General features: G+C 39.1%; 1 protein-coding gene across 1 annotated transcript in view; it reads left to right on the forward strand.

Annotated features, from left to right (window-relative positions):
- LOC106883803 (uncharacterized) overlaps nt 1–21,637 on the forward strand; it is a gene marked incomplete at both ends in the record, with an annotated part of 141,385 nt that overhangs the window by 68,186 nt on the left and 51,562 nt on the right. Inside the window, one exon of the mRNA XM_089340735.1 lies at nt 19,985–20,083. Coding sequence (XP_089196861.1) covers nt 19,985–20,083 — 99 coding nt within the window. The remainder of the gene's footprint in view (nt 1–19,984; nt 20,084–21,637) is intronic.

Below are 21,637 nucleotides of genomic sequence, written 5' to 3' on the forward strand. Positions count from 1 at the left end.
ATCTATGAACCATTAATAAGGAGTTTACAAATCCAGTAACCAAGATACCCTTTCAGCTACATACCAGGATACATACCAACTTGCCTAGAGCAGAATATGGCTGAACTTGGGTTCTTGAGAAGAGAATGCAATTCCTTAATTCATACGCTACAAATAACCATAATATCTGGGAAAGTTTTCTCCTACTTTGTTTTTTTTTTTAATTGCAAAGTCTTTGAGCAGACTTCTTAACCTCACAGCTATGTTTCTATGTTTGTGTGTGTGTGTGTGTGTGTGTGTGAGAGAGAGAGAGCATTGAGGTGATGGTGCACAAGTACCATTTACATTGGACTGGATACAATAATGTCTAATGCTTGAAAGAAAGACAAGGTGGTCATGGTTTGAACATCTACTTTAATGGTAGGTAGGTAGGTAGTTCTGCTGGATTAGAGCTAAACACCAACATGTAGCTGTGGTGGCAGCAGCAGTGGTGGTGGTAGTGGTGGTGATTATATGGACTATACAGCTAGGTTGGGTGGTGGTGGTAAAGAATCCGTTAACTATGACAGTTGTGTGTGTGTGTGTCTTCTCTCTTGTTCTGTTCCCTACCACCTCTTACTTCCCCTCAGCTCTCTCTCTACTTGCCCTCCTACTGTGTCTTCTTCTTCATTCTCTACCACCATTCCTCCTTCCCATCTATCTATCTATCTATCTTCCATCCTTTCTCTCTATCTGTCTCTCTTCCTTTCTCTCTCTCTCTCCCAAAGATCTCTTATCTGCTGGTTTGATAAGGCAAAGAACATAAGTCATTTCTGTGTATTCACTGTATTTTATGAGGTACTCTTGCCTCTTTGTTGTTGTTAGGGTGGAGGTGGAGGGGGGGGGGCTTTGACTGGGTGGTTGGCTGGCTGGGTTGCAGGTGGAGGAGTATGATGCTGGTTGGTTACACGGCTTGCTGGCTGGTTGGGCCATTAATTTCTGGTGTTCTCTCTCTCTCTCTCTCTCTCTCTCTCTCTCTCTCTCTCTTTTTATTAAAGGGTAAAGTGGGTGATAGAATGTTCATTGTTTGACATTTTTATATATATTTTGTGTTGTATCACCTCCCCCTATATCCATCCAACCCACCACCACCACCACCACCAACTGTTTGACTTTTTTATGGTTTGCTATTTTTATTATCTATTTTTTTTTTTTTTTGCATGTGTAGTAAACATGTTTATTGTTGTTGTGGTTGATATAGTATAGTTTTGTTTTTTTTTATTCTGAGGAAAGGCAGTGCGATGTAAGTTGCTTAATATCATTGTTGCACTTGTGAGTGTGTGTATGTGCATATTTGATTTATATATATATATATATATATATACATATATATATATATATATATATATATATATATATATATATATATATACGTGCGGGTGACACGTAAAAGCACCCACTACACTCTCTGAGTGGTTGGCGTTAGGAAGGGCATCCAGCTGTAGAAACTCTGCCAAATTAGATTGGAGCCTGGTGTTGCCATCCGGTTTCACCAGTCGTCAGTCAAATCGTCCAACCCATGCTAGCATGGAAAGCGGACGTTAAACGATGATGATGATATATATCAATCATCATCATTTAACATCCGTTCATCCGTTTTCCATGCTGTCATGGGTTGGACAGTTTGACTGAAAGCCAGTTAGCTGGGGAGCTGCACCAGGTTCCAATCTGATTTAGCATGGGTTCTACAGCTGGATGCCCTTCCTAACGCCAACCCCTCCAAAAGTGTAGCGGAAGCTCTTTATGTGCCACCAGCACGGCTGCCAGTTACGAAACACCCGGCATCATCCACGACTGCGATCTCACTTGGCTTGACAGGCCCTTGTCAAAGGTCTTGGTCATGTGTCACTGCTTCTGTGAGGCCTAAAGTTCGAAGGGTGCTTTTTTGAGTGACACTGACATCAGCCATGACCTACAATTTCACTTGGCTTGGTATGTCTTCTTAAGCACAACATATTTATTTCTTTATGGCCCACAGGAAGCTAAACATACAGGGGACAAACGAGGACAGACATAGGGATTAAATTGATTACATCGACCCCAGTGCATAACAGGCACTTATTTAATCAACCCCAAAAGAATGAAAGGCAAAGTCGACCTCGGCAGACAAAATACTGCTAAGCATTTCTCCCGGCATGCTAATGATTCTGCCAGCTCGTCGCCCTATATCTGCACAAATTAACGATTTAAAATTGGTCGTATTGCCCCAATCTTCGAAGGGTGCTCTTTATGTACCAGTTACGTGACGCCAGCATCAGCTACGTCTATGATTTCACTTGTCTTGACAGGTCTTCTCAAGCATGGCATAATAATGCCAAAGGTCTCACAGTCAGTTACCATTGCTTCCTTGAAGCCCAACATTCAAAGACCATGCTTCACCACCTCATCCCATGTCTTCCCAGATCTACCTCTTCCACAGGTTCCCCCCATATATATTATCTGTAGTGGAGGTGCAATGGCCCAGTGGTTAGGGTAGCGGAGTCATGGTCGTAGGGTCGCGGTTTTGATTCCCAGACTGGGCGTTGTGAGTGTTTATTGAGCGAAAACACCTAAAAGTTCCACGAGGCTCTGGCAGGGGGGGGGGGCGAACCCTGCTGTACTTATTCACCACAACTTTCTCTCACTCTTTCTTCCTGTTTCTTTTGGACCTGTATTTCAAAGGGGCCAGCCTTGTCACACTGTGTGTCATGCTGAATCTCCCCGAGAACTACGTTAAGGGTACACGTGTCTGTGGAGTGCTCAGCTACTTGCCCGTTAATTTTTCATGAGCTGGCTGTTTCGTTGGTCAGATCAACTGGAACCCTATTCGTCATAACCGACCGAGTGCCACACGCATTATCCATAAAGCCATTATCGTGTCATTTTCATCATTTTAACAACCACTTCTCCACGCTGGAATATTTATATATTTATTGCTAAGGACACAGTATTTTGTTTTTGCAGCCATAATTTGCACTACCAAGTATATTAAAGGTACATTAAAACCAATATTGTTTAACTTGTGTTAGTTGTGATGCATGGACTGGTTTTGCTCTTGTGTTGCTTGGCACTATTTGTCCCATTTACTTCTAGCTTCTCAGCATTATGGTTTTATCCAACAAACTCCCTTCTCAGATTCACACACTTAGTGCAGCAGTTCTTCAGTTTTTCTAAGCCTTGTAAAAATAACCAGGCCTTTCATAAATAGCCTTAAAGCCAGAAATTTTTAAGCATCCCTCACATATATATATATATATATATATATATATATATATATATATATATATATATATATATAAACTGTAATTTTTGTATAATTATGTATTGTTAATATAACAATACATAAAGACAGGCCAGAGTTGAAGTGCTCAGCATGAGCTAGAATTCATCTTATAGTAAAAATGGATACATAAGGGTGGAAAATCACAGGAACAATACCATATGTCCAACGCAAGATACAATATGTGTGTTCAATTCCTTCAAGAATCAATAAATGAATAAATTCATTTATGTATCCATTTTTACTATAAGATACCGGAGTAAGCACATAAATGTGCAACAAGGTGGAAAAAAGAGTACTCAAATACCAGAGGTAGAGTAATATGCTTTATTTAAAAGCAGCAGAAATATAACAAAAAACTGTTACTCGGAGTTTCACGTTCCCATTCATCGGACAGTTTTGTTAAAAAAATAAAAAATAAAAAAACTATCCGATGAACCGGAACGTGAAACTCTGAGTAACAGCTTTTTGTTATATTTCTGCTGCTTTTAAATAAAGTATATATATATTTATATATGTTTCAGTCATTTCACTGTGGCCATGCTGGAGCACCACCATAAAGGGTTTTAGTCGAAGAAATCAACTCCATTACTTAGTCTATCGGTATCTTTTGCTGAGCTGCAAAGTTATGGGGACACAAGCACACTGACATCAGTTGTCAAGTGATGGTAGGATGACAAACACAAGCACAATGACACATACACATAGATATACATACATCAACAGGCTTCTTTCAGTTTCCATCTACCAAATCCACTCACAAGACTTTGGTCAGCCTGAGGCTATAGTAGAAGAAAGACACTTGCTTGAGGTGCCACGCAGTGGGACTGAACCCAGAGCCAACGTGCTTGGGAAACAAGCTTCTTACATGCACACACACACACACGCACACACACACACGAAGAGCCAGGGTGGTCATGGCTGGAACAACTACCATTATAAACCAACCTGTTACCATATAAGCCACAAAAAACCTTGCACACCTGCTCTTCCTTTCCACCACCACAAGTATTGGGTTTTTTTTGCACTTTAACCCCCCCCCCCCCCCATACACACACACACACCACAATAAAATCTTACCCCTCCCGCCCCGTTCCTAACCACCATCACCAACTACTCCAGTTAATGACTTGTATCCACTCTTACCCCCCCCCCCCCCGACTGAACACTGCTATTTGTTCCCGTTTTCCTCTTTCCTCCTACTGCCATAGATCTTGTCCTCTTCCCTGACTGCCAGCCACCTCAAGAGATCCTTAATTATGCAGCAATTGTGTTTCTCTGCTTTTATACACACACACACACACATACACACACATTTATTTATTCTATACTTACAAATTATTCTTCTGCTATATTTACCACAGGAAACAGGTAAATATAAGCTGAGGAGTGTCGAAGGGGATCTGGATTGGTAGTGGTGGTGGTGGTGGTGGTGGTCATCGTCGTCGCCACTGACGCTGACACCCTTCATGCCATACCTGGCTCTCATGGCTTCTGATCTTAACTGATTGGAAGTGTTATCATGTACATGTTTTGTCCTGGTGTGAAAAAAAAACAGATGGGCTACAGCAAATATTCTGCTCAATACCACAGACTTGCCTGTCAGATGCTTGACCATAACCAGTTGAGCATGTCCTTCAGTAGCTGGCGATATGTGGGGGAGCATCATAGCCATGTATTGGAGAGGAATTCTTTGGAGTTTTAATTCTTCTCTGCAAACATGGGTGTTTTGTTTATCATCCTTTAACAACCCTCACTCAGGGATCTTTCGAGCGGAATGGGCTACTCAACCTGAGGAAAATCCTAACTGGGCCCCACCTGCAAGGTGATTTGCCGTTTATCTTGATATAAGGTCACCATGTTGTGCACATATGGTTGTGATGCATGTACCTGGTGTACCCTTATCAGACAGGTAGTCATGATGGGTATACTGAACTTTGTATATTTTACCCCAGTGTCACTTTGATGACATGCATTGCTCTCTCACTCAATAATAATAATAATAATATTAATAATGGTTTCAAATTTTGGCACAAAGCCAGTAATTTCATGGGTGGGGAAGTCGATTACCTTGACTCCAGTTCTGGATTGATATTTATTTTTATCAACCCCAAAAGGATGAAAGGCGAAGTCGACCTCGGCAGAATTTGAACTCAGAACGTAATGACAGATGAAACGTTACTAAGTATTTTACCCAGCATGCTAACGATTCTGCCAGCTTGCCAATACTGATAATTATTATTATTATTATTTCTACTCTAGGCACAAAGCCTTAAAAATTTTGGGGGAAGGGGGCTAAGTTGATTACATCAACCCCAGTGCACAACTGGTACTTATTTCATCGACCCCCAAAAGGATGAAAGGCAAAGCCGACCTCAGCGGAAATTGAACTCAGCAGCAGACAAAATACCATTAAGCCTGGTGTGCTAATAATAATAATAATAATAATCATCCTTTCTACTGTAGGCACAAGTCCTGAAATTTGGGGGAGGTGGAGTCGATTATATTGACCCCGAAAGGATGAAAGACAAAGTCAACCTCGGCAGAATTTTAACTCGGAACGTAGTAATAGCCGAAATACAGGGCTAAGCATTTCACCCGTTGTGCTAACGATTCTGCCAGCTCACCGCTTTATATATAATAATAATAATAATAATAATAATATTTTCTAATAGAGGCATAAAGGCAGAAATTTGATGTGGTGGGCAGGGCTATAGTTGATTAAATAAGATAACAAGGGTTTCTTTTACTTGCTATAGGAGCATGAACGGGGAGGGGGGAACATGGCAAGGACAGTCTGCAATTTGTTGTGATGGGAAAGAAAGGGGAGAGCCTGTAAAATGAAATAAAAGTATACATAATATAATAATAATAATAATAATAATAATGTCTTTGAGGAATTTTTAATAATATATGGTTGCCTCCACCTCCTCTCTCTCTCTCTCTCTCTCTCTCTCTCTCTCTCTCCCCTTGCACACACATGAACCACTAATGGCTATTCCAGTCATTAAGTGGTTCCTGCTTTTCTCCTGCCCATCTTCATTATTATTTCTTCATTCCTGCCTGACTATCCCCGGAGTAGCACGGTGGCAGCAGCGATAATGAAGTGGTGGGCAAGAAGAAAGGTTTGAATTAGGGTTGAAGGGATGAGGATGTGGGTTCAAGCACCACAACAGCCGTGGGGTCAGGAAGGAGAAGAAAAAAAAAGTGGAATTATCACATTCTAATAAGATCACAGCCTTTTCTTTTCATCTCTTCTTTCTTCTTCTTCCCCCCCCCCTCTCTCTCTATTATAGTGTCTATCTATCTTTCTGTCTGTCTATATATCTATCAATTGGTCTTTTTATTTGTCTATCTATCTATCTATAATTCTTCGAAACGCCGGAGTTTTAATGGTGGCAGCTGATGAAGGGGATGTTTCTATGTGGCCTGCTTGTTTGTTGCACCTTGTTTACCATTTTGTCCTTGTTCTTTTGCCACGTCATGTACCCAGTTATGTATCTATATGTACATGTAGATGAACGTATATACATACATGTACATATATATGCATATACTCATATATTGTTTATATATATATATATATATATATATATATATATATATATATATATATATATATATATATATATCATAAATATATAGGGATTGACAGTAACCTGCTTCTCCAACATACTGAGAATTCAGAAATAGCAGTCAAAGAACTACTGATTTCGTTCTTTGACTGCTATTTCTGAATTCTCAGTATGTTGGAGAAGCAGGTTACTGTCAATCCCTATATATTTATGATTATAAATTTTTTACCGAAGAAGGTTTTTTTCATACTGAGCTACCCGGCAGAATTGTTAATTATTAATTTTATTACTAATTGATGATTCCCTGCCCTGCATATCTATATATATATATATATATATATATATATATATATAGGCGCAGGAGTGGCTGTGTGGTAAGTAGCTTGCTTACCAACCACATGGTTCCGAGTTCAGTCCCACTGCATGGCTCCTTGGGCAAGTGTCTTCTACTATAGCCTCAGGCCAACCAAAGCCTTGTGAGTGGATTTGGTAGATGGAAACTGAAAGAAGCCCGTCGTATATATATATATATATATATATATATATGTATGTGTGTTTGTGTTTGTCCCACCAACATCGCTTGACAACCGATGCTGGTTTGTTTACGTCCCCCATAACTTAGCAGTTCGGCAAAAAGAGACCGATAGAATAAGTACTAGGCTTCCAAAGAATAAGTCCTGGGGTCGATTTGCTCGACTAAAAAGGCGGTGCTCCAGCATGGCCACAGTCAAAAGACTGAAACGAGTAAAAGAGTAAAAGAGTCACATCATTAAAATCTTTGAAGCTACAAGATAAAGTATGATAAAGTTTGAAAAAATAAACATTACATTGCACACAGAAAGAAATCTGAATTCAGACAGGATTATGATGAAGAACAATGAGGGATTCTTGACACAGGCTCCCATACTTCGGGAGTGGCACCAGATATATCTTGATTTTGATAGAGCTCCAGTTATTAACTGATTCTCATTTCGTTAACCACATCCTCTTCTCTGGAAAGATTTAAAAAATGCTTTACTCCAACAGGATTTAAACTTGAAACCTAACTAAATACGTGCAGGTGTGGCTGTATAGTGAGCAGCTAGCTTCACAAGTATATGGTTCCGGGTTCAATCCCATTGTATGGCACCTTGGACAAGTGTCTTCTACTATATATAGCCTTTTGAGTGGATTTGGTTAACGGGGTCAATAAACTAAGTTACCAGTTGAACACTGGGGTTGATGTAATCAACTAGTTCCCACAAACCACAAATTTCAGGCTTTGTACCAAAGGATTATTATTATTATTATTAGGCGTAGGAGTGGCTATGTGGTAAGTAGCTTGCTTACCAACCACATGGTTCTGAGTTCAGTCCCACTGCGTGGCATCTTGGGCAAGTGTCTTCTACTATAGCCTCGGGCCGACCAAAGCCTTGTGAGTGGATTTGGTAGACGGAAACTGAAAGAAGCCCATTGTATATATGTATATATATGTGTGTATGTGCGTGTATATGTTTGTGTGTCTGTGTTTGTCCCACCAACATCGCTTGATAACTGATGTTGGTATGTTTATGTCCCCGTAACTTAGCGGTTCGGCAAAAGAGACCGATAGAATAAGTACTAGGCTTCCAAAGAATAAGTCCTGGGGTCGATTTGCTCGACTAAAGGTGGTGCTCCAGCATGGCCACAGTCAAATGACTGAAACAAGTAAAAGAGTATTATTAAATATCATTATATAATAGACATCTCTTGTTATTGGTATCACTGAGTATTCCCAGTATTTTCTGCATGTTTTATTTGTGAAGTATATGACTCCATTGCCATATTCCCCCTCCCTCATCATCACCATCACCATCATCATCATCTGTGTTTCCTAGATTGGCAACGCTTACCAAATGGAGAATTTACTTCTCCATGTCTTTCGTTTTCCCCTCATAAAACAAAAGCCCAGAACTACTCCAATGTCGGCTCATTAGTTTATATGTCTGCTCTGTGTGTGTGTGTGTATGAAAGGGAGATTGTGTATGTATGTGTACATTTGTGAGGGAGAGATCATTGTCTGTCAGTGTGTATCTGTTTGTATGAAAGGGAGATAGTGTGTGCGTTTGTGAAGGAGAGTCCATTGTCTGCCTGTGTGTGTGTGTGTCAGAAAGGAAGAGGCCTTGTAAGAGAGAGTTTGTATGTATCACTGTGTGTGTGTGTGTGTGTGTGTGTATGCACATGAACAGGAGAAGGAGTGTGTCTCACTGTACATATGTGTGTGTGTTTATGAGGAAAAATGTATGTCCATCCGCGTGCGTGTGTGTGTGTGTGTGTGCATCAGAGCCTGTGTGTCTATGAGAGAGAGAGAGAGAGAGAGAGAGAGAGAGAGAGAGACACGGTGAGATATACATATATGCATATAACATAGACCAGTTCAAGAAGAAGAAGAGAAAGAAGTGTGCATGTTTGTAGCAGGGTGGAAGGAAGGAAGGACAGGACAGGAGAACGAACGAACGAACATATGTGTTTGTGCAACAGAAAGATAGATAGATAGATAGATAAAGAGAGATAGAAAGGGAGAGCGAGAGAGAGAGAGAGAATGCAGTAGTGAGTGGCAGTAGAATATGGTGTGTTCCCATATTTTCATTTAATGAGCTTTGTGGCATTTTCCTTGGAGATTTCCGACCAGCCTGTGTCATTATCAATCACATTATCTCTCCCATTTGGATTCTTGCTTCTCTTATATTGTTATAATAATAATAATGATAATAATAATAATAATTATTATTATTATTATTATTATTATTATTGTTGTTGTTGTTGTTGCTATTGACATTGTTATTTACATTTGTTAACATTTTCTTTTGTTTTTGGTTTGTTTGTTTTTTTTTGTTTTTTTCTCTCTTTTGGTGCTTTTGCTTATAATGTATAACTCATCATCTTCACCATCATCATCACCATCATCATCATCGTCATCATCATCAGCATTGCGATCACCAAGGACATTTACTAGTTTGGCTGAATCGATAAGTCACAGAACAGAAAATGCTTTGAGCATAATTTAACTTATGGGCTCTTTTGTATATTCAGAGTTCAAATCCCACTTTTGCTTTTACATCCTTCCAAGAATCATTGAAATAAAGCACTAGTCAAAGTAATGTGTGTGTGCGTGTAGGAGTTGATGCCCATGTCCTCAACTAATGCAAACCCCCACACTCGCCATCTTTAAATTAATTGGCTTTTTGTTACTATTTTAGAAATTTCTATTTAATCATCATTATTAGTAGTATTAATATCATTGTTGTTATTATTATTATTATTATTATCATTATTATTATTAAAGTGGTGAGCTGGCACAATTGTTAGCATGCTGCACAAAATGCTCAGCAGTATTTTATCTGTCTTTACATTCTGTGTTCAAATTCTGCCAAGGTAGACTTTGCCTTTCATCCTTTCAGGGTCAGTAAGCAATGGGGCGGTTGATGTAATCGTCTATATCTTGCTCCCCACCCCACCCCCGCAATTTCAGACTTTGTACCTATAGCAGAAAGGATGAGTTGTATTAATATCATTATTATCGTTATTAACGACTTTAAGGTGATGAGCTCACAGAATCGTTAGCACACAGGACAAAATGCTTACTGACATTTTGCCCATTTTTATGTTCCATGTTCCATTTCTGTCGAGGTGGACTTGCACGTAAAAAGCACCCACTACACTCTTGGAGTGGTTGGCGTTAGAAAGGGCATCCAGCTGTAGAAACTCTGCCAAATCAGATTGGAGTTTGGTGTAGCCATCCTGTTCGCCAGTCCCCAGTCAAATCGTCCAACCCATGCTAGATGGAAAGCGGACGTTAAATGATGATGATGATAATTCTCTCAGGATTGATAAAATAAGTACCAGCTGACCATTAGGGATTGATGTAATTAACCTACCCACTGCCTTCATAATTTCAGGCCTTTTGTCCCTTTCATCCTTTCTAAGGTCGATAAAATAAGTACCAGCTGACCATTAGGGGTTGATGTAATCAATTAACGCACCTCCACCAAAATTCTAGGTCTTATGCCTGTAGTACAAAGAATTATTACCTTTCATCCTTTCGGGTGGAGGGGGTCAATAAAATAAACTCCAGTTGATTACTGGGGAGGAGTGTCATGTAATCAACTAACCCCTTCCACCAAAAATTCTAGGCCTTGTTCCTTTATAGTAGAAAGCTGGTGAACAATAGTGATGATGGTGATCATTCTTCCATTCCCCCCCCACCTTCATTCCTCACCCCCATTACACTATACACACCACTCCTCCCCCCCTCCCCACCACCACTGTAAAGTGTTTTTTTATGGTCGGTCCTTGATGGTTCATTGACTCTGGAGACAAACACTTAATAAAACACAAAACAATTTTTTTTTTTCCAATATGAAATATATAAAAAAAATGGGGGGAGCAAACTAGGGGGTTGTTGGTGGTTAAGGCTTATACAGAGGGGCTGTAATGGTAGTGTGTGCAGTGGTGGTGTTATGGTGGTATTTGACTGGTGGGGGTGGATGGGGGTAATGGAGTTTGTGGCGTGACTTCTGTACCATGGAACACAGCCTGGTGTCTTGTGTTGTCTCCCCTCTGAAAAGAAAGACAGAGAGAAGATAGGTGAGTCACATGACAGTGGGGGGGGGGGGGTGGAGTTGGATGTGATGGTGGTGGTGGTGGTGGTGGTGGTTGAGTAAAGTGATAGTAAGTTTGTTGGTGTAAATGGTTAACTGGGGACGTGATGGGATGTCTTTGGGATATACAGTTTCATTCCTGCCTTGCTATTATAGTTGTACCCTCGTAATATACACACACACACACACATACAAACACATGCGTGCACGCGCACACACACACGTATCTCTGCATGCTTGTCTGTCTGTCCGTCCCTTGCTGTCATTGTTAAGCCTCTCCTCTATTTGGATATCATAATTTGGGATGGAGAGGAAAGTGGGGGAATTAATGGGCATTTTGCACATCTTTATACATTCTTATGTGTGGAATGTATGTAATGTTTGTGTGTGTGTGTGTGTGTGTGTGTGTGTGTATATATATATATATATATATATATATATAGATAGATAGATAGATAGACATACACAATCACATTGTCACTTCAGTGTGTTTGTCTGTGTGTATGTATATTTGTATATATACACATACACACAGACATATCTATATATGTATATTCTATTTTTTTTTTATACTTGTTTCAGTCATTTGACTGCTGCCATGCTGGAGCACCGCCTTTATTCGAACAAATAAACCCTAGGACTTAGTCATTCTTTGTAAGCCTGCTATTTATTCTATCGGTCTTTTTTGCCAAACCGCTATGTCATAGGGATGTAAACACACCAACATCAGTTGTCAACAAAAGTTATTTGACTAAATTCTTAATTAGTTTCAAAATTACTTAAAACAAAAGCAGTGTATTTCAACAGAAATAGGGTAATAAAAGGGTTAAGTGGAAAAAAGATGACTACTTTTCAATTGCAGTTCTATTTAAAAGAACATGTATAACTCTTTCTTTCTGCATCGGCACCTTGTCATCTTTACTCATTGAGATATTTCTAGTATTTTGTACCTGTAGCTGCCCTTAGTCATATTGTAATTGACTAGTTTCTAATATCTAAGATTTACTGAAAAGTCTGTGGTATCAGAGATTACAAGAAGTTTTGCTCAATTGGTTTTTACAGTGAGAGAAAAAGGTGGGTTAAACCATGTAATGTTATGGCTACTTTACTTGTGTTTATCTGTGTAAATGTCTTTAGATAAATAGATATATTAGGGTGATACTCAAGCATTCATCTATGGGTGCATTGCACCTTATAGCCGAAACAGCTGTAAGCTAATAAAGTTCATAACATAATTTATTTCCTTTGTCATACCAATGTCTTATACACACACACATACATAATGTGTGTGTTTTAGCATAATATATTTAGTTAGACTTGTCTATGTATAGAATACGTAGTATATCTGTATTTGAGTATATACACAAGTTTTTGTCAGTGTCTATGTATACACACACACACACACACACAACACTCACACAGTGAAATGCATATACAGATGTGTGTGTGTGTGTGTAGTCTATTTAAGACAAGAAGAGTAAAATGGAAGAGGTGTGTGTGTGTGTGTCAGTGATTCCTCTTATGAGCAAGACCTGTTTATCCAGTGTTGTTATTCCAGTGTTTGGGTGAAAAGAAAATATTATCCTTTTTTCCCTTTTACTCCTTCTTTACATGTCCTTTCCTAACTTCGCATCCCCCCCTTTCTCCCCCCACCCACCTCAACCATTTTTGTCCTCCACTTTTCATTTTCTATCTTCTTTTTCTCTTTCCTGCCTGTATTTTTTTTTTTTTTTCAATTTTTTTTTTCAATTTTTTTCTTCGTTTTATTGAATTTTTCTCCTTTTTAAATGATACTTTCTGCCTTCTCAATACTTCTTATGCCTGCCTCTGCTTCAATCACTTGTCTAGTTTCAGTTCTTTCTTCCTCTCTCTCTCTCTCTCCTTTTTATCTTCTCTTCTTTCAACACTTTACCTTATCTGTTCTCTCCCTATCTCCCTCTTTCCCCTCTCTCACTTTCTCTTTCTCTCTCGCTCTCCCCATCTCTCTTGCTGTCTCTCTCTTTTTCTTCCCTCCCTCTCTCTCTCCTCTTTCCTTATCTCTCTCTTCCCCCTCTCTCTCACCATCCCTCGCTGATTTTGTTATCTTTCACTCAGTATTTTTTCCTACCATAAAATCTTATTGGTATAAATTTCTCTCACTCTTCTGTAAATAACTTCATATATATATGTTAGTTTATGTATATATGTTTCTGTGAGCACACACACACACGGCTCATATCTCCAAAACACTTTTTCTGTTCTTGCTCCATATTGCGATGCTGCTGCTGTTCTGTTTACCTGACAAGGAAATCCTTGTCATCATCCAAGTTCCACTCGACATGAAAGATGGAACATGTAGACATCGAAGTCTTTCTAATTTTACCTTCCAGTTGTATATAAATTTACCATATTTTCCAGCATTGCAGGTTGAATTTTTCAGACCAAAATTTACAGCCAAAAGAAGTTACCATATTTTGTTGTGGTCCCATAGTTACCATATTTTGTTGTGCCAGTGGCACATTAAAAGCACCATCCAAATGTGGCCAGTGCCAGCACTGCCTTGACTGGCTCCTGTGTCAGTGGCATGTAAAAAGCACCATCCGATCGTGGTCAATGCCAGCCCCCTCTGGCCCCCTGTGCTGGTGGCACGTAAAAAGCGCCCACTACACTCTCAGAGTGGTTGGCATTAGGAAGGGCATCCAGCTGTAAAAACACTACCAGATCAGATTGGAGCCTGGTGCAGCCTCCTGGCTTCCTAGACCTCAGTTGAACCGTCCAACCCATGCCAGCATGGAAAACAGACGTTAAACGATGATGATGATTTGTATAAGGAACCCCGTAATTTTTAAGGCTTAAAATTTGGAAAAAAAGATTTTGTAAGGGATTATAATACTATCCATGTTTAAGAAACTCATATTTCTTTTAACCTAATTTTTGACAAAAAAGGGTTCCTTATACACAACTTTGTGGGACTTCGGTCAAAACCTTGTGAGTGGATTTGGTAGACAGAAACTGAAAGAAGCCTATCGTATGCGTATGTATGTTGTGTATATATATATATATATATATATATATATATATATATATATATATGTGTGTGTGTGTGTGTGTCTGTGTTTGACCCCTGCCATCGCTTGACAACCAATGCTGGTGTGTTTATGTGCCCCATAGCTTAGCAGTTCAGCAAAAGAGACTGATGGAATAAGTTCTAGGCTTACAAAGAATAAGTCCCCCTTAATGCGGTGCTCAAGCATGGCCACAGTCAAATGACTGAAACGAAAGAATCAAAGAATACCTCATTATTTATTTTCATTTGCTTTTTGTCTATTTTTATTTTTGCTATTTTTGTCTTCAACATCTCAAACCGTATTGTTACTGTCAAGAATCTCGTATGCAATATGTAAATACAATTTGCGAAAATGGTAGGTGATAATTGTGTGTGCAGAAGCAACACCTTTTAAATGTCTACATAAACAAATAATGAGCCACCACCATCAAAAACATCACCACTACCCCTACCTCTACAACCACCACCACCACCACGGCCATCATCACCACCACGACCATCATCACCACCACGACCATCATCGTCAACACCACCTCAACCATCATCATCATCACCACCACCACAACCGTCACCACCATTACCACCGCCTCAACCATTATTATCATCATCACCACCACTACCCCTACCTCTACAACCATCACCACCACTACCTCTACCTCTACAACCACCACCATCATCATAACCATCACCTCCACTACCCCCACAACCATCACCACCACCATTCACTGCAACTACCACCTTCATCCTCATGGTGAATCCCACTGCTACCAACACCATCACCTCTTACGACTGCCACCACCTTCACCACCGCCATTACCCTCAGCCAACACAGGACTGACTACATTCCCTTCCTTCTCCTCCTTCTCCTCCCGCCCACGCTGCCAGGTAAACAAATAGACACCCCACCACCACCACCACCAGCCGCTGTTGCATGACTACGACTACCATAGCAACCATCACTGAAAACTCATTGTTTCAAGTAAAATTCTTGCTGGAAGAGCATCACGGTGTTGTCATGACATTTGTGTTTTTGGCACGGAATCGTGCGTGCATGTGGATTCACAACTATTTCACATATACACATTCAGAACTATTTCACATATACACATTCAGAACTATTTCACATATACACACTCACATGCACACAAAATACGTACACGCACACCAACAACTGCAACAAAAATGGTAAGAATTTTGGAAATACAACAGTTGTAGCAGGAAATAGTTGCTGCATGTGTATACATGTCAGAGAAAGAGGGACGGATGTATGTTTATGCCTGTGGGTGTATATATGTGTATATATGTGTATATATATATATATATATATATATATATATATATATATAGGCGCAGGCATGGCTGTGTGGTAAGAAGCTTGCTTCCCAACCACTTATGGTTCTGGGTTCAGTCGCACTGCATGACACCTTGGGCAAGTGTCTTCTGCTACAGCCCCAGGCTCACCAAAGCTTTGTGAGACAGAAACTGAAAGAAGCCCGTCATGTGTATATATATATATATATATTATTTTATTTAAAAGAGTTCCAACTCTGTCTGTTTTTTATGTTTTTTATTTATATTCTTGCAAAATTTATGTGAGATTTTACAAGAATATAAATAAAAAACATAAAAAACAGACAGAGTTGGAACTCTTTTAAATAAAATAATATATTCCTCTATACACGATCATACAAAACCCTTTTTTTGTATTTATTTTGTATATACTCACATATATATATATATATATATATATATATATATATATATATATATATATATATATATATATATATATATATATATATATATATATATACATATATATATATATGTGTGTGTGTGTGTGTGTCTCTGTTTATCCCCCTCCATCGCTTGACAACCCATGTTGGTGCGTTTACGTCCCTGTAACTTAGCAGTTTGGCAAAAAAGAGACCAATAGAATAAGTACTAGGCTTACAAAGAATAAGTTCTGGGATCAGTTTGTTCGGCTAAAGGCGGTGCTCCACCTTAATAACCCCTCTTTTTTAGGACTGGGGAACTTGATTGCCTCAACCTCCAGTGCTCCACTGGTACTTATTTTAATGAACTCAAAAGGATGTAAAGCAAAGTCTACCTCAGTGGAATTTGATCTCAAAACGTAAAGTCGGATGAAATGCTGCTTATGTCTGCTTCTCAAGAAAGGTTACTTGTGCCATTGTAAAGCTATTCTAGCATGACAGTGTAATGTAAAACCATTCAGGCATGGCAAAAACGGCTGTAGAAATAATCAAATTTGCATGCATAATTAATTTCAGTCAGTTCCGTCTTATTTCAGCCTCCCTAATTCTCTACTATTAATGTCCTCACCGTAACTAAAACTACACAAAGAGCAAATAAAAATATTTTTTCTCCATGTCTAAGAAACAGGTACACAAAAAGCAAGAAAATTCAATCAATATTTTTCTATCTTGCTTTTTGTATCACGTAACCAGAGAGGTTTTGTGATGGAAAAACCACTTTTAGAAGTGTTAATATTTATATTGAAACCTTCCAATGTTTCAGTTGAACAAACTTAGTTTATTTTTCTAAATCATTCCAAATTCTTGGACATTTTCAATATTGGCTGAAATACACATATGTTTGACTTTTTGCTGAATATTTTATAAAGCAAATGTCATCGAAGATGTTTTTAGATTTCTGTCTGTATCACATGCCATATCTATGCTATTTCTTTGTATATGTGTGTGTATACAGGTTAAGGTCAAATAGTGATACGCTAACTCGCTGATCAAACATGTGACATAATTAGAAAGAGATGAAATGTAGAAATGATTGGATTGTGGAGAACACAAAACAGCCAAAATGTTGGGTAAAATGGAACCTTTTGTTGTAAGGGAATGTTTTCAACTAAAAACACCCTTTTTTAAGGCAGTGCTCCAGCATGGCCACAGTCAAGTGACTGAAACAAATAAAAGAATATATATATAATGCTTATACAAACACGCACATACATAGATATTACACTCGCTTATAAAAGATTTTGTATATAACCTTCTGAAGTAGAAATAAAATATTAAATTGTATTTGATCACAGAAATGCTTTCAAAGGAAGATGTGATTAGGACGGAGGGTGGTGCAGTGAAAGAGGGCGGTGTTGAGGTGGGGGAGGGGGGGGGGGGTTGATTATTTGGAGGTGGTCGGTTGAGCGATGATTGAAGGTTGTTTGTGAAAGCAAAGCCCCAAAACATTAAAAGTGGTTGCCCCTGATTAAATTAAAATAAACAGTAAACCCACCAGAAGGCCTAATCTTCTTAGTAAATAGGGTGGACCATAAAGAAGGTAGAATTGAAATTGGTTGGCAGAGGAGGTGGTGGTGGCAGTAGTTTTGGTGTGTGTGTTGGGGGTGGTCTTGGCAGTGGTGCTCTTAGATTTGGTGGTGGTAGGGTAAAGGAAAAAAATAAACTAGGGAGTTAAAGACATTTTTTTTTTCTAATTTTTAAAATTTTCTGGGGTTTTTTTTTTTTCTAAATTCCTTAATCTTTTTAATTCTTTTGACTTTCCGTCTTCCATGCAAACCGAGTCAGCGGAAAGACTCGATTCTCAACAACGTGTAAGGAAATCCCGGTGACAGACGCACGGACGGACGGATGGATGGACAGGCAGGGGGCAAACAAAGAAACCCGCAATATGGCATGTCAGCTGGAGGTCTTGAAAAGATTCCTCCAATTTCTTGGGTTAAGTGGGTGGATATGTGGCTGGAGGGATGGATGGTGTCGGAATGCAATTAAGAGGAATTCAACAAGTTTAGTGGCTTAGGGATACATCTGCTGCTTTCTTCCACATCTCTCTCTCTCTCTCTCTCTCTCTCTCTCTCTCTCGCTCTCGCTCCCACCTGTCTCTAATGTCATTTTCAATCTCCTCACTGCTTTGCTTGTCGCCCTTTCTCCTGTGGACCACACTTCCTGGAAGTTGGCGCTGATATTCTAGTAGTGGTCGGCCAGGGTGGGGGGCGCAGAGCAGTTAACTGAGATTTTTTAGGGAGTGGAGAACAGATTTGCATACATGACTAAATGTGTATGTGTGTGTGTGTGTGTGCGCGCATGCGTCCAGTTACACAAGCACATTTATTTGTGCACATACACACACATATATAAGCATGCACATACATAGTAATACTTATAAATGCTTATGCAGACATACATATGCAAGCACATGCACACATACCTACATACTAACACTCAAGCAGACATGCACACACACATGTCCATACACACACACACACACACACCCATTCACATACACCTGCGCATATGCACACACACACACACACTATTCCCTCCTCATACACTCTCTTTTACTCCCTCTACCTCTCTTCTCTTTCTGCTAAAACTTAGATCTTTTGTTTAAAGTTTTCCCCAAAACCCCATAACTATTGAAAATTATTCACTTACCCCCCACACACAACTCTTGGTTCTCACATCCTTCCAAGACCACCACTTCTGGTTCTGTTATCAACCCAACTGATAACCACTAGTATCTCTCTTTCTATGATACCAACTCTGTTTTAAAAGTGTTCATATTTAAACTAAAATCTTCCAATGTTTCAAATACCTGTTTTCACAATGTTTATTTTTCTATAAATCGTTCCAAATTCTTGAATATTCTTGAAGAGTCTCGTGCATTGGCATGTTGATGAGTTCCAACACACGAAATTCTTGGACCTTGAGTCTCTCTGTTACTTCTGCTGAATATTTATCATCATCATCATCATCATCGTTAAATGTCTGTTTTCCTGCTGGCATGGGCTGGACGGTTTGACTGAGGTCTGGAAAGCCAGCGGCTGCACCAGGCTCGTATATATATATATATATATATATATATATATATATATATATATATATATATATATATATCGAACACACATACACATGATGGGCTTCAGTACAGTTTCTGTCTATCAAATTCACTCATAATGCATTGGTTGGCTGTTTGTTATAGTAGAGAACGCCTCCCTAAAATGCCACAAAGTGGGACTGACCCCAAACCCATATATCATGCAAGGACACACTCACACACACAGATGGGCTTCTCTCAATTTCTGTCTACCAAATCCATTCAAGCCTTTTGTCAGCCATGGGTTATAGTCAGTGTGCCATTCAGTGGGACTGTTTACATATGTGTGTGTGTGCATATAGATAGATAGATAGATAGATAGATAGATATACAGGGTGGCCCAAACTAGGTTTACAGTTATTCAACTATCTCTTTCGCATTCATATATTGACAGTTAAGATCTTAATCATAAAAAAATATGAAACCATTATTCTATGCTAATTTAGTTAATTGTAAGATAGAAATTTAAATGTAATAAAATATTTTGAAAGAAATTTAAAGTGCTTATGCGATAAATATAAGTCTACTCTTGGAGCTCTCTATATTTTAATCTGGCCTTTATTTATTTATTTTTTAATTTTTTCTTCACCGTTTCTAGGTGTTCTTGGTGCCCTCTCATCATCAGCTGGAGATTCAACAACGTTTGGTGGCAGTACTGACCCTTGGGTGATGTCTGGAGTGCCAACTCCAACAGCAAGTAAGTTCCCAACTTCTGTGAAGCTCCTTGTTCTTTTTTAGTCACCCCATGTTTATAAGGAGTGCTCAGCACTACATTGGTGGATAAATGGACTTGATAATTGATAAGAGATATACAGTCCTACTGTGTGGCACCTTGGGCAAGTGTCTTCTACTATAGCTTTGGCTGATCAAAGCTTTGTGAGTGAATTTGGTGGGCAGAAAGAAACTGAAAGAATCCTGATATATATATATATATATATATATATATATATATATATATAGGAGTGGCTGTGTGATAAGTAGCTTGCTTACCAACCACATGGTTCCAGGTTCAGTCCCACTGCATGGCATCTTGGGCAAGTGTCTTCTGCTATAGCCGTGAGTGGATTTGTTAGACAGAAACTGAAAGAAGCCCGTCATATATATATATATATATGTATGTATTTGTTATTTGTGTCTCTGTTTGTCCCCCATCACCATTGCTTGACAACCAATGTTGGTGTGTTTACATCACTAACTTAGCAGTTCGGCAAAAAGAGACCAATAGAATAAGTCACTAGGCTTACAAAGAATAAGTCCTGGGGGCGATTTGTTTGACTAAAGGTGGTGCTCCAGCATGGCCGCAGTCAAATGAATGAAACAAATAAAAGAATATATATATACATATATATATTATATATATAAATTTCTTTCACCCAGTTGCTGCTACTATTGTTATCCTGTGTAAAAGGCCTTAAATTTTAGTTGTCACCTAAATTGTTGTTGCTCTACTCCCTAAATATTCCAGGAATGTTGCCCTAGTTATGCAAAAAGAAAAAGAAAAGTAAACAAAAATTCAAAACTTTTAAAATAAACAAAGATAAAGAATAGAAGGGGGGGAAAACCATAATTGTCTTTGAAGTGTTGGGTTGAGGGACGGTGGAGGAAGTCTGCTTAAAGAATAAGAAAGAATAGACGTGAGAAGGGTGGACAGAGGAAAGACCATAATTAATATTGTTGAAGGCAATTAATTATTTTTTCTTTCTCTCTTTTACTCTTTACTCTTTTACTTGTTTCAGTCATTTGACTGCGGCCATGCTGGAGCACCGCCTTTAGGATTTATTCTTTGGAAGCCTAGTACTTATTCTATCGGTTTCTTTTGCTGAACCGCTAAGTTATGGGGACGTAAGCACACCAGCACCGGTTGTCAAGTGATGTTGGGGGGGACAGGCACAGACACACAAACACATATATATATGCATACATACATATATACGATGGGCTTCTTTCAGTTTCCATCTACCAAATCCACTCACAAGGCTTTAGTCAGCCCGAGTCTATAGTAGAAGTCATTTGCCCAAGGTGCCACGCAGTGGGACTGAACCCGGAACCATGTGGTTGGTAAGCAAGCTACTTACCACACAGCCACTCCTACGCCTTTTTTTTATTTTTGTTGTTCCTGATACATATTTATTTTATGACTTTTACTCATCTTAGTCATTAGACTGCGGCCATCCTTCACTGCCTTGGAGTGTTTCATCAAGCATATCAAACCCAGTACTTTTTTCTGTGTGTCCGGTACTCACTTATTCTA

This window comes from Octopus bimaculoides, chromosome 23, assembly GCF_046866305.1.
Source record: "Octopus bimaculoides isolate indiv1 chromosome 23, ASM4686630v1, whole genome shotgun sequence".
Lineage (NCBI taxonomy): Eukaryota > Metazoa > Mollusca > Cephalopoda > Octopoda > Octopodidae > Octopus > Octopus bimaculoides.